This window comes from Oryctolagus cuniculus, chromosome 18 (genome assembly GCF_964237555.1).
Source record: "Oryctolagus cuniculus chromosome 18, mOryCun1.1, whole genome shotgun sequence".
In the NCBI taxonomy this organism is placed as follows: Eukaryota; Metazoa; Chordata; class Mammalia; order Lagomorpha; family Leporidae; genus Oryctolagus; species Oryctolagus cuniculus.
Window position 1 is genome coordinate 23,902,497 of NC_091449.1, and position 14,494 is coordinate 23,916,990.

General features: G+C 43.3%; 1 protein-coding gene across 6 annotated transcripts in view; it reads right to left on the minus strand.

The window, feature by feature from the left end:
* Positions 1-14,494, minus strand: part of DPY19L3 (dpy-19 like C-mannosyltransferase 3) — a 91,958-nt gene that overhangs the window by 46,130 nt on the left and 31,334 nt on the right. For all 6 annotated transcript variants that reach the window (XM_008274580.4, XM_070061984.1, XM_017350639.3 and 3 more), the window contains 4 exons: positions 12,435-12,556; positions 11,668-11,813; positions 7,945-8,068; positions 7,271-7,405 (listed from right to left, as the gene is read on the minus strand). In XM_008274580.4, coding sequence (XP_008272802.1) covers positions 7,271-7,405; positions 7,945-8,068; positions 11,668-11,813; positions 12,435-12,556 — 527 coding nt within the window. The remainder of the gene's footprint in view (positions 1-7,270; positions 7,406-7,944; positions 8,069-11,667; positions 11,814-12,434; positions 12,557-14,494) is intronic.

Consider the following 14,494-nt stretch of genomic DNA (forward strand, 5'->3'; position numbering starts at 1 on the left):
TTGGAGGAATGAATGAACCTATTTCTTTGGGATAAACTCCTAAAAGTAGAACTATTGGTCAGAGAAGGCGTTTTTTCTTTTCCTTTGTAAGAACTTTATTAAGATGTAATTCACATACCATCAAAGTCTTCCACTTCAAGTGTACAGTTTGTATATTCAGTGAGTTGTACAACTATTGCCACAGTCTCATTTTAAAGATATTTTCATTACTTCAAAAGAGACCTCGTGCCCATTAGATGTCACTCCTCATTTTCCCCTTCCCCAGCCCTGGCATCTACTGACATTCTTACCTTTGGGTTTGCATAATGGAATTATAATGCAATGTAAACAACAGAATGGATACTCCACATAAATGGAAAAGTATAACATAGAGAGAGATGTGACTGGCTGCTTTTATTTGGAACAGTACTATCCAGCTTCACATTAGTACCTCCTCCTTTGTATCGCTGATATTATGTACTGTATGGCTACCTTACACTCTGCTTATCCACTCTTTGGTTGATGGGTATTTGGGTGGCTTTTGCCTTTGGAGTATGAATTATTCTTCTAAGAATATTCACATACACATATTTTAATGAGCTTTCATTTCTTTTGGGTAGTTATCTGGGAGTGAAATTCCTGGATCACGCGGTAACCCTATGTTTAAAATTTGAAGAAATGCTGCTTTCCACCAAGCAACTGCACCATTGTACAGTCCCACCAGCAGTATACGAGAGGGCCAGCTCCTCCACATCCTTTGCAGCATCTGCTGTTTTTCTAAATTTAGCCACACAGGTGGGTTTAAAGTGGTATCTCACTGTGGGTTTGAATTGTATTTCTTTGATAGCTAATGATGTCAAGCATCTTTTTATGTGTTTATTGGACATTTATATATCTTACTTGCAGAAATGTTTACCCAAATCCTTTGACCTTACTTTATTGCTGAATGCGTTGTGTAAGAGTTCTTCATATATTCTGGAAGTTTCTCATCAGATATATGATTTGCAAATATGAGGCTTTTTCAGGAAGTCTTGGAGGAAATGGAACTAAAAGCATGCATTTGTTTCAGTGCAAACAAAATTTCTGAAACCCATGCGTAGCTTCTTTCATAATATACACCTTCTACATATTATGGCAAAAACATTTTCCATCTACTTTTTAAAAAATCACTGTGCTTTTGATGTTGCATATAAGAAGGTATAGACTGTTCAAAGGTCATGAAGAGTTATTTCTGTTTTTCCTAAAAGCTGTATAGTTTTAGCTCTTATATCCAGGTCTATGAGCCATTTAAAGGTTAATTATTATGTACAGTGTGAGAGGAAGAGGTCCAACTTCATTCTTTTGCATGTGGATATCAAGTTATTCCAGTACCATTTGTTGAAAAGTGTGGGGAGCAACCCGGACTGGACTGAGTTACTGGAATTAAGACTTATTCTATGCATCTGCTCTCCCACAATATGGTGCTGGGAGAGGAGAAAACAGCTTCTACGCAGCTGCCTCTTGCCAACTTGAGTGATGACCTCCAGGAGCTGATCCTGCTCCTGATTGGAGGAGAGCAGCGTACTCGGCGTGTGGGCAGCCGAGTTAGGATTGGCGGAGGAGGACTATAAAGGAGGAGAGAGACGGCATGCACCAGGAACATCTAAGGGGAACACCTGTGCAGCCCCCGAGAGAGCCGGCCGGCGGTGTGCCGCTCCCCCGTGGAAGTGGGGAATGTGGCTAGGGGGAACCGCCCTTCCACGGAGGTGGAGGGACGGCAGCCAACCCGGGAAGAACCAGCAGCAAACCCGGGGAGGGCCGAGCAGACGAAAGAACAGCGCAGGGTCCTGTGTCGTTCCTCCACGAAGAGGGGGAGCGACAGAAAAGATTATTCTTTTTCTATTTATCTTGGCACACTTGTAGAAAATCAACTCTTTCTGGTGAGAGTTTATTTCTGGTCTCTTAATTCTATTCCATTGATTTATGTTTATCTTACTGCCAGCACCATACTATTCTGACGTTGCAGCTCTGTTGATTTTTCCAACTTTGGTCTTCTTTTTCAAGATTTTTTGGGTTATTCTGGGTCATCTGAGTTTTCATATGAATTTTGGAATCAGCTTTTCAATTTCTGTAAAAAAAAGAAAAAATCCACCTAGGATTCAGAAAGGGATTGTGTTGGGTGAATTTTGAGGATGTACCGCCATGTCAACAATGTCTTCTTCTTCTTCTTTTTTTTTTTTTTTTTACAGCCAGAGTGGACAGTGAGAGAGAGAGACAGAGAGAAAGGTCTTCCTTTGCTGTTGGTTCACACTCCAGTGGCCACCGCAGCCGGTGCACCGTGTTGATCCGAAGGCAGGAGCCAGGCACTTATCCTGGTCTCCCATGGGGTGCAGGGTCCAAGCACTTGGGCCATCCTCCACTGCACTCCCTGGCCACAGCAGAGAGCTGGCCTGGAAGAGGGGCAACCGGGACAGAATCTGGCGCCTTGACCGGGACTAGAACCCGGTGTGCCAGCGCCGCTAGGTGGAGGATTAGCCTATTGAGCCACGGCGCCGGCCAACAACGTCTTCTGATCAATGAATATGGGATATTGTTCCATTTTAATTAGCTCTTTTAACATCTTACATTTTGTCGTTTTCAGAGTACATGTTCACATTTCTTGCTAAACTTACACCTGAGTACTTAATTCTTCATTTGTTCTCATATTTGTATACTGCACTCCCTTTTCTCATTGACTTGTAAATGTTTTTACTCATTTCTCAAAAAAAATGTTTGTTTGCTTTTATTTGGGTTATGTTTTTCATGCCAGCAGTTCTTTTTTATATCAAGTGGGCACACTTCTAGAAAAAACATAGCTTGTTTAGTAACAAGTGTAGAATTTTATACACATAGTAATATCCTAGGTTCAAATGAGACACTGCTGGTGGGCAGCCAGGAATGCAGGGTTGAGCAGTACTGCATGTTAGAAGGCCTGGGTCAACAGTGGTCCCGCTGATGTTCCTTCACAGGTTCTTTTACAGAACTGTATAGAAACAAGGCAGCAAAAGCAGACTGCTTCTGTATGGAGTAAGCGAAATTTTCTTCACTGGCTCATGCTCATGTGCCTCATCACCACCACAGTGAACATTTAACAATTTAAAAATATCAGGCGGTGTTCAAAAGGACACAGCTGTATTAATTAAGTCAAACTTAGGAGTTTGTGTTCTTAACCACTATGCTATCCTGGCCAGAATACAGGTAGTGCACAGAGACTCAGAACTTTGGTCTCACAGTATGCTCAAACGGAAAATTTTACCACCACCAGGCAATCATAGAGTCTTGCTGGTGGTGTGTAATTTTATCCATCTCTTCAAAGAACAAGATTTTTCATTCATTGATTCTACCCTTTTATCTTCAATTCCATTGATTCTTGCTTTTTATTATTTCCTTCCTTCTACTTGCACTGGGTTTATCTCACTCTGCTTTTTCTATTTGTTTTCTTTTCCAATTATTTGAGAAGAACATAGAGAAAGACATGGAGATAGAGAGGGAGATACAGAGAGAGACAAAGATAGAGTACAAGGTCACATCTGCTGGTTCATTCCCCAAATGCATACAACAGCCAGGGCTGAGCCACGCCAAAGCAGGAGTCAGGAACTCAAACCAACTCCACCATGTGGGTGGCAGGGACCTAAACCCACAGCCATCAACTGCTTCCTCCAGGGTTCACATTAGCAGGAAGTCAGAATGAGGATTGAAGCCAGGATACAAACCAAGGACTCCTATAAGGGAAGTGGACATCCCAAGTGGCATCTCAACCAGTAGGCCACATATGCACCCATTTCTTAAGGTGAGAGCTTAGATTTCTGATTTCAGACTTTTCCTCTCTCCTAATGTAAGCACTTTTTTAAAAAATTTATTTGAAAGGCAGAGTTACAGAGAGGCAGAGAGAGAGAAAAAAGTCTTCCATCCGCCAGTGCACTCCCCAAATGGCCACAACAGCCAGAGCTGGGCCAATCCGCAGCAAGGAGCCAGGAGCTTCTTATGGGTCTCCTACACCAGGTGCAGGGGCTGAAGGACTTGGGCCGTCTTCTACTGCTTTCCCAGGCCATAGCAGAGAGCTGGATTGGAAGTGTAGCAGCTGGGACTTGAACCTATACCCATATGGGATACAGCATTGCAGGTGGCAGCTTTACCCACCGTGCCACAGTGCTGGCCCATAATATAAGCATTTAATGTTAGATATTTCCTTCTTAGCACTGCTTTAGATGTGCCCCACAATTTTTTTTTTTTTAAGATTTATTTATTTGAAAGAGTTAGAGAGAAAGGTTTTCCATCTGCAGGTTCACTCCCCAGTGGCTGCCAGAGCCAAGCTGATCTGAAGCCAGGAGCTTCTTCTGGGTCTCCCGTGTAGGTTCAAGGGCCCAAGGACTTGGGCCATCCTCCGCTGTTTTCCAGGCACATTAGCAGAGAGCTGGATCAGAAGTGGAGCAGCCAGGACTTGAACCAGCACCCATATGGGATGCCGGTGCTGCAGGCCAGGGCTTTAACCCACTGTTCCACAGCGCTGGCCTCATGCCCCCACAAATTCTGACATGCTCTAATTTTCATTTTCATTGAGTTCAATGTTCTCCAAGGCTTCCTTTTTGACCCATAGGATTATTTAGTAGCGGTGACGTTTAATTTCCTATTATTGAATATTTTCCTGCTATTCTATATTGATTTCTAACTTGAAATCAATCATTGTGGGGAAAGAATACATGTAATTTCAATGATGTTAATTCTTTTGTATTTGTTGTTGTTTCGTGGTCCAGGATATAATCTGTGCTGGTGAATAATGTTGTAGAGTTCTAGATAGCTGATGATTTTGTTTAGCACTCCATCAACCGTTGAGAGAATGGTTCCATCAACTGCTAGAGGAGGGTGTGAGTCCCCACCCACAACTGCGGAGTCGTCTGCTTCTCCTGCCAGGTCCGTCAGCGTCTGCTTCACACTGAGCACGCTGCAGTGCTGCTGACTGGTGCACACGGATCGAGGGTCGCTCCGTCTCACTGGTGCAATGACCAGCTTGTTACTGCACGATGTCCTGATCCGACAGTTTTCTCTGCCTAACCTCCACTTTATCTGCTATTATTACAGTCACTCCTACCTTCCTTGGGTTGATGTTTGCACAGTGCCCTTCTCCTTCCTTTACTCCGAACTGATCTCTCCTGTTAAATTTGAAGTGAGTTTCTTATAACACTTGGGTCACACTATTCACTCTGCTCATCTTTTCTTAATTAGTGAATTTAGATCTTTTACTGTAATGTAATTACCAATATGTTGGGTCTTAAATTGGCCATTGTACTGGGTTTTGTTACTGTTGTTCATTGGCTGTTAATGCATTTCTCTCTTCTTTTTCCTATGAGTTACTTGAACACTTTCATAATTCCATTATTGTTTATGTGTAGTGTTTGTATTTCCTCATGCAGATTTTTTAGTGGTTCTTCTGAGTGTTGTATTATGCATTTATAACCTATTATATGTAGTCTACTCATATGGTCATTTTACTATTCTTAGCAAAACACAGAAAACTTACCTCTTAAGTCCTTTTGCCTTTCCCACTTATAATACATTGTCTTAAATCTACACACACTGAGAGCCATTTCACACATTTTATAATTTTGCCTCGGCCATTAAATTTAGAAAACTCAAGAGAACGAAAGCTTGTTACATCTATTCATGTTTACTTTTCTTCACTGCCTTTGCTTTCTTCTTAGTATATAAAAATTCCTTTTTGTTTCATCTCATTTTTGTTTGAAAAACTTACTCATCACTTCCTTCCTGTCTCAGTCACTTCCTCTCATGGTTCTTCCACAGGGCAGGTCTGTTTCTGACAGCTTCTGAGAGTTTGGTTCCACTGAGGATGCTCTAATTTCCCCTTCACTCCTGAAGCAGTTTCATTGTGGATAGGATTCTGGGATGACAGTTTTTTTTTTTAATTCAGCACCTGGAAAAATATTGTGCCACTCCCTTCTAGTCTCCACGATTTGTGTGTGTGTGTGTGTGTGTGTGTGTGTGTGTAACTACAGCCTACTGCTACTGACTTCAGTCATTTTCAGATTTCCTTATTTTAACACAACTGAAAGGAACACGGTTGGTAATTTCCTTGGCATAGATTTCCAGAGGTGGAAGTGCTGGTGAAAGGCTTCTGATACCTACTGTCAAGCTACACTGCAGACAAGGATTTATATTTCACCAGCAGTCTGTGGATGGCCAGTGCCTCACACCTGCAGAAACATTAATAAAATGTGCAAAACTCACCGTATCTACTTCCGTATCTATTTTACTGACCTATCCTGCCGTGTCACACTCGACCCAATTTCTGCTCTCCTCCTTTGTGGCCCAGTTCTAGTCTCTCCGCTCCTGGAAATCTTTTTTGCCTAAAAAGAACTTCTCTTCTAGACTTCTAGCCCTTATCATTACTACAAGTTGACAGCTATAATTTCTCTAGCTGTTCTAGTTGTCAATATCTATTTTCCAACCTGGATAGTGAATTCCCTGTAGATGGGGCAATTTCTTACACAGACTGGCATGTTCTATAGTACCTATGCTAATCTTGTGACTCAGTGGACAAGGTATATTTGGTAACTGAGTTTAATGTTTCTTAATTCAGTCTCAGTTTTCAAAGTTTATTGCATCTCCTATGATATGGAATAGCTGACTGTAATTCTATGTTGGGCTATCTTGCTGCCTTATGTTTAGAGATAATATTTTATTTTACTTAGAAAATACCTAAGTTACCGCTACTATAGAATATTATGTATGGGCATTTTTAAAATGTACACAACACAGTAAAATACATTTCTGCAAATAAAACAAACCCATGTGATTAAATGACAGCAGCACACACTGGGAGACAGATGGGGGTTTCCTTATTTCCCGTGTGACCTTTGCCTAGTCAATAGGATTCACATCCCATATTGGTTAAATGTTACTATGAAACTTTTATAAAGTACTATACCAAGAATGCTATATACCCACTGAGCTCCCTGAAGAAAAGGCAATTGTAGCCACACATTTACATTTAAAGCACATTTATGTTTTAAAATTTAAACCATCTCAATAAAGACAATTGATCTGGATTTACGCCTCAAACAAATCCATTTTTTAAGCACAATAAAAGTCAAGACTGTCAAGCTGCATTGCACAAATAACTCAGTCTCAACTGACAACAGCATATTTACGTTAGAGCTAAGGAAGAGCTTTATCCTTTAGTATCGGCACACTTTCATCACATTCTGCGACATTAACCAATGGAATTCTCAAAATGAGAAAAGAAAGCAAAGCTTACCTTCACTGCCGGCAGCATGTCCAAGGAGTCCAGTATGAACAGCACTAATGCTTGCATCAGCATCATAAATTGATTAAATTGCCATGTCAGACTAAAGAGAAAAGTTGATATGAAAATGGCAAGAAGCGTCCGCCTCTGTAGAGAGAAAACCTTTATATAACGTGCGTGCCTCTAGTAATAAAAAATCTTGCCGACAAGTTTGCTCAAGAGCAGCCTATATCTCTATAAACCAAATAAAGAAACCGTAAACTGTTGCTCTGAAAACCCTTGCATTTGTTATTTAAGCTCTAAATATCCTTCAGTGACACTTTGCATATAAATGCTCACATACGGTATGTGTATTCCACACTATTATGGAGGCGATAATGCACTAAGTCACATCTCAAGAGCAATGGCTTAAAAATTCTGACAGTTTTGCAGAAATTGTGTGTGGGTTTGCTGCAACTATTTAAGGGCAGATTATGTTAGAGTACATTTTTAACATCAAAAAATGAAAACATTTTCTTTGCAAAGTAGGCTAGAGCTCAGAAGAAAAAAAATTTAACTCGAGTTAAAAAGTTGGTCATAGAATAAGAACTATTTGCATGTATTGGGACACTAGGCATACATTTTTTTCCAGTTTCTTATATAAACCTGGGAAATTGGAAAATATATGAAGTGTTATAAAAACTTACTTCAGAAAGAGGCTGTAAGTTTGGTCTCAGGAAATAGGTAACTGCTGCTATCTGAATTGCAAAGAATGGCAGTGCCCAGTTCTCCCTCAGCGGGATGGTAAACTCAACTCTTGTGGTATCTATTCTGCACAAAAGAAAACACAGATAGACAAAAGGATAACTTTCATAATTGCCTCAAAGGCTTCCTAAAGTGAAAGAAATTATACATTAAGTTTGCAGATACTTCAAAAAAAATCATGGGAAGATGCGTCTGAACGGAAAATACCACACATGGATTTCAAAACATTTTTTGTACCAAAATAAAGCCATTCTTAAATTACATTTTCCCATGAAGTTTTGAAGTACCCCACAAAAGGATACTCAGAATCTGGCCACTGGCTCTCAATAACTAAAACTGCCCTTATCATCATCTCCATAATACAAGGTTGACAGTGGGAAAATCTGAGTGATCCGTCAGCGGATACGCATTTCGCTAAGTGGCAGAACTGACTGTTCAAGCCCATGTCAGCCCGACTCCCAGACCCATGAATGTACCAGGCCAAACTGCTTGCTATTTTTATTTCTAACTTCATTGATATCACAAGGCAGTGTTGTGTATTCTCCCCCTCTACATTTCTTTAGTGCTTTATATTTGAGTCTTAAATTTACCATTGGAAATAATTTTCAAAGACTTCTTGCCTCTTTGGAATGTAAAGCCCCGGGCAGCAAGTATAGTTTTTATCTTTGTATGCTCAGTGCCGAGAATCAACCCTGCACACATTAGGCAGCAGGAATGCAGCAAACACAGACACATACACACACCACAAGGGATCTTCAAAAAATTCATGGAAATGTATATGATGAAAAAAACTATTCATGGATTTCAATTTTTTTAATAAAGACATATTCATTTATTTGAAAGGCAGATTTAGAGAGGGAAGAAGGGAGGGAGGGAGAGATCGATCAGTTGAGCAATCTTGCATGTACTGGTTTATTCCCTAAATGGCCACAATGGCTAGGTGAAAGCTAGGAGCCCACAACTCCATCTTATCTCCCACAGGGGTGGCAGGGTCGTCTTCCACTGCTTTCCCAGGCATGTTAGCAGGGAGCTGGATCCAGCGTGCACATGGATACAGGTGTCTCCGGCAGTGGCTTATCCCTCTGCACCATACGAACAGCCCGGATTCCAAATTGTTTTACACCAAAATCAATTTACCTTTTACTTCCCTTTTCCAACAAAATTTCTGAAGTTCTCATATACGTACAATGTAATTGCTTAAAAGTCAACTCTCTAATCTCTAAAAGGGGGATAATAATATCTACCCTATAGGGTTATCAAAAGAATACATCTAAAACATTTTGTAAAATGCTTGGCACATAGTAAATACTCAGTAAGATTATAAAAAAAAAAAGCCAATTTGTTCAGGATTACAAAATAAAATCTGTACTAGAACTTATGTTCAAGTTTTAAGCATCTTACCAAATATTGGTGTTACCATTGCAGGTCAGATAATTCAATACACCTTGAATACGTTTTTGAAAATTCCATTTCATAAGGCTCCAATATTTATGAATAGTAGATATTAATTAATGTAAGAATTTCTGTGTTATTTTCTTAGTACTTTATGCCTTGCTATTTAAGAGTGGCACACATCTCTTTGGTGAAGATATTCTTTTTTTTTTTAAAGATGTATTTATTTATTTGAAAGTCAGTTACAGGCCGGCGCCACGGCTCACTAGACTAATCCTCCGCCTTGCGGCGCCGGCACACCGGGTTCTAGTCCCGGTCGGGGCACCGGATTCTGTCCCAGTTGCCTCTCTTCCAGGCCAGCTCTCTGCTGTGGCCAGGGAGTGCAGTGGAAGATGGCCCAAGTGCTTGGGCCCTGTACCCCATGGGAGACCAGGATAAGTGCCTGGCTCCTGCCTTCGGATCAACGCAGTACGCCAGCCGCAGCGCGCTGGCCGCGGCGGCCATTGGAGGGTGAACCAACGGCAAAGGAAGACCTTTCTCTCTGTCTCTCTCTCTCTCACTGTCCACTCTGCCTGTCAAAAGAAAAAAAAAAAAAAAAAAAAAAAGAAAGTCAGTTACACAGACAGAGAAGGAGAGAGAGAGAGAGGTCTTCCATCCGCTGGTTCACTCCCCAGTTGGCTGCAATGGCCGGAGCTGCGCCGATCCAAAGCCAGGAGCCAGGAGCTTCTTCTGGGTCTCCTATGTGGGTGCAGGGGCCCAAGGACTTGGACCATCTTGTACTGCTTTCCCAGGCCATAGCAGAGAGCTGGATTGGAAGTGGAGCAGCCGGGACTTGAACCAGCACCCATATGGGATGTCGGCACTGCAGGCGGTGGCTTTACCCATTACGCCACAGCGCTGGCCCCAAAGATATTCTTAAAGCCCTTCAGGATACAATGTGAGAGTACTTAAAAAAACTCATAAAAAAAAAAAAAGACATATTTATGGTGGGAGTTAGATGCAGTGCTTAAGATGCTGCTTGGGAAGCCCACATCCCATATCCAAGTGCCTGGGTTCTTGCTGGCTCTGCTCCCAATTCTAGTTTCCCACTAATGTGCACTGTGGAAGGCAGCAGGTGATGGCTCCAGTACTTGGGTCCCTACCACCCACGTGGACACCAACTGAGCTTTGGGCTCCTGGGCTTTTGCCTGGCCCAGCCCTGGTTATTAAGGGCATTTGGGGAGTGAACCAGTGGATGGATGATCTCTTGTCTGTCACTCTCTCTTTCTGTCTTTCAAATAAAGCAAATAAAATATTTTTTAAAAAATTAATCTAGGCCGGCGCCGCGGCTCACTAGGCTAATCCTCCGCCTTGTGGCGCTGGCACACCAGGTTCTAGTCCCGGTCGGGGCGCCGGATTCTGTCCCGGTTGCCCCTCTTCCAGGCCAGCTCTCTGCTGTGGCCAGGGAGTGCAGTGGAGGATGGCCCAAGTGCTTGGGCCCTGCACCCCATGGGAGACCAGGAGAAGCACCTGGCTCCTGCCATTGGATCAGCGCGGTGCGCCAGCCGCGGTGGCCACTGGAGGGTGAACCAATGGCAAAGGAAGACCTTTTTCTCTCTCTCTCTCAGTGTCTACTCTGCCTGTCAAAAAAATTAATCTATTTTTGCACCAAAAAAGTTGAAATTCATGGCATTTTCTGTTAACTTTTTGAAGACCCTCATAAACATGGCTTTCAGAATTTTCTGCATCTGCATAAACTCTTTTTGAGAGGTATAGTCACAGAGAGAGAGAGAGAGAAAAAGAGAGAGAGAGAGAGGATCTTCCATCTGCTGGTTCACTTCCCAAATGGCTGCAGGAGCTGGGCTGATAAGAAGCCAGGAGCCAGGAGTTTCTTCTGGGTCTCCCATGTTGGTGCAGGGGCCCAAGCACGTAGGCCATCTTCTATTGCTTTCCCAGGCCAGAGCAGAGAGCCTGATTGGAAGAGAAGCAGCTGGGGCCCCCGTATAAACTTTTTTAAATACCAGCATATGTGGCATGCAGAGAATTACTGGTTGGACTGAGCTGGGATTACTACTGAGGACTGTCCCAATCTGCAATTTACTGTTCCTCAGATGGAAATATGCAAGTGGGACTTTCACCTTACCAAGTAAGAAACATTTAACTCTCAGGCAAACCAAAGAGAAATGCTCCTGTCCACGCAAGTGGCAGAGGAAATGCCTCTGAACTGGAAACGAAGCTAACTTCAGGCTCGCCCACATTCTGGACAGACAGAGGGGCAGACTGCCTCTACTCACCTGTTTGCGACGTACCAGAGGGCTGCTAACAGTCCTGAGAGCCAGGTACCACTAAGGAGCCAGCTGGTGACATAAAGAGCTGTCACGTAGATTGCCTGCAGCCCAAATAAGGTATAAATATAAAAATAAACTGGCTCTAAATATTTCTGTAGAAGGGAAAAAGAAAAAGTACTTGTCAGGGAAGCTGCAACTCTCCTTGCTGCCATGTTAAAAACAAAAAACAAACAAAACCATGACAGTAGCAATGCGAAGCTCAGACGCTGGCTGTTCACTCCCAGCTGTGAGCCCACACTGCCCCTCCATCTGCACGAGCACCTGCTGCTCTTCCTCCCTACCAACAGGTGCACAGGAAGGGAAGTCCCTGAGGGTTCCAGCTCCATTCTTCAGCCAAGTTGCACTTAACTTAGTCCAATTTTATCTCATCCACATGAGTACTGGTCACTGCAATTTGCTAACTTAACAAATTATCTTTTTTATCTCAAAGATAAACCCAGAGTGATTACACATTTCCAAATGAAAGGATTTATCAAAGTCTAGGCTGCTCACATATATTATAAACCAGGAAACATCTCTATTAAAAACCTTTGAAAAGAGAAACATATAAATAAAAAGCACAATTCTCAATATACATGGAGAAAATCAGGGTACTGCTGATTTGCTTCTGAGCTAGAAAACATCAAAAGAACATATAAGAGACTTTCAGCTCAAAGTGGCAGATTTTTCTTTCATTTGATATTAACAATTCAGTGTCACAGAATGCAACTTACCTGTATGGGTAGAACTCTATACAAAATACTGAGAAAAACCTCTTGGTAAATATTCATTCGTTGAAGGAGGTTAATTGTCCGCATGGATTCAGTTTTATTATCATATATTAAGCCATGAAAACCTAAGATTAATATTTGAGAAATCAGGGGGAAAAAGTTAAAAGTATTCATTCAAATTATTGACTCTTTAGGATGTGTCAGAGACTGCAGTAGGCAGTGGAGATAGAACAGTAAGCAAAAACCTCCAGTCCTCCTCTCAAAGAGCTTTCCACATGAATCAGATGGACACTACTGGAGTGTTTGCACAAACATAGGTCAACAAAACCTTAATGACTGCAATGACAAAGAAAAACACACTGGTTCTTGTGCAGACACTGGGTGAGAGGACTTGACATCCCCCACACTGCCACCTCGCCGGGCAGTCCTCCGCAGAGTGCTCACAGCCTTCCCACTCCCTGGGACACTGACCCCATGGCACATGAGTGGATGGGAAGCACACCACACGTGGGGTTTTCTGAGAGGACACATGTTTCTACCAATGTCACTCTTTGCCTCTGCCATGACGCTGGCATGTTCCGAATAGGGGCTAGCGTAAGAGGACATGGCAGGCAGGGCCGCTGCTGCCTCGCAGCAGACGTGATGAGAGAGACAAACCTGTTGTCACAGAAACCCACTGTCACACCGGGGTCATGTGCTGCTGTAACTAAGCCGACAATATGAGGTACAGCTGGCTAGTTCATGGAATAAAATGTGCACAGTTGTCCTCGGGCGTAGGAAAAGACACTCAACCTCACTCCCACAGACAGTGCAAATTAGAACTGCACTGAGATACCATTTCTCATCCATCACCTTGGCTAAAATCAAGTTAGTGAGGTTGTGAGGAAGTCGACTCTCACGCAGTGCAGCTGGGAATGCAAAATGGCATCATCCCTATGGAAGAATTCGGCACCACCCAGCCGAATCGTGTGCACTGGCCCGCTGATCTGAAAAGGCCAGCTCCGACCTAAAGCACTGCCAAAGGCAGTCTGGCAAGAGCACAGCAGGCATGAGGTCATTTACACAGGGTCGTTCAACAGGGAGAGATCAGCAACAACCCCAACATCCCTCAGTGGGAGGAGACGCGGGCGGAACTCGAGTTCCTGTGCTGACGTCCTAGCCTCCCTGCATCTGAAGATCCATCAAGGGCGAGAGGTGTCTCGGTCTGACAGGACTGATGTCCGCGTCAGAAGAGGAACAGATAAGAGCTGTGCTGCTGCTCTTCCTCCTCCTGCCACTTGCACAGAGAAAAGGCTGCGTGAGGACACCAAGGGCAGGGGGTGTCTACGGGACAGGAAGAGAGGCCGCACCAGAAACCAGCCCTGGCAGCACCTTGCCCTCGGAGAGAAAACAAGTGTCTGTTGTTGAAGCTGCCCACTTGCGCTATGCGGGCACGGCAGCCCTAGAAGAGCAACATGGGGCTGGGAGGGACTGGATGTTTGTGTCCCTGCCCCTCCAGCCCGGGACGAGACTCCACAGAGCTTGCCTGCTGTCTCTGCCACTCGAGGACACAGCAAAAACACGGCTGTCTGTAAGTCACGGAGAGGGCTGTCATCAGAACCCGATCAGGCGGGCCTCCTCACCTCAACCTCTGCCTCCAGAGACACGTGGAAACAGGTTTCTATTGCCTAAGCCACACAGTCTACAGCATTTTGTGCAGCAGCCCGAGCAAGCTATTAAGGGGCCTCCCCTGATGGTCACCTGTGGTCATCACACCAAGGAGTGCTACATACTTGCAAAAAGGAATGAGAGCCACCCTCATGCCCCACCAGAGTGATCCCCAAGACTTTTTGCTAAGTGGAAAAAACAAAGTAGAGAACAGTGTATACGGCAAGCAGTTTTCCTCTGATAAAAGGGGAAATGTGAATGAAGTTCTTGCTTATAGTTAAACTACTAACAGCATAAGAATAAACCAAAAACTAATAAAAATGGTTACCTAAAGAGCTGGGAAGGAAACGGAAGGAGGCCCCTTCTGGGTGCTTTCTGTTTCATAGTTTTGATTTTGGGAACATGTAAACATTTTC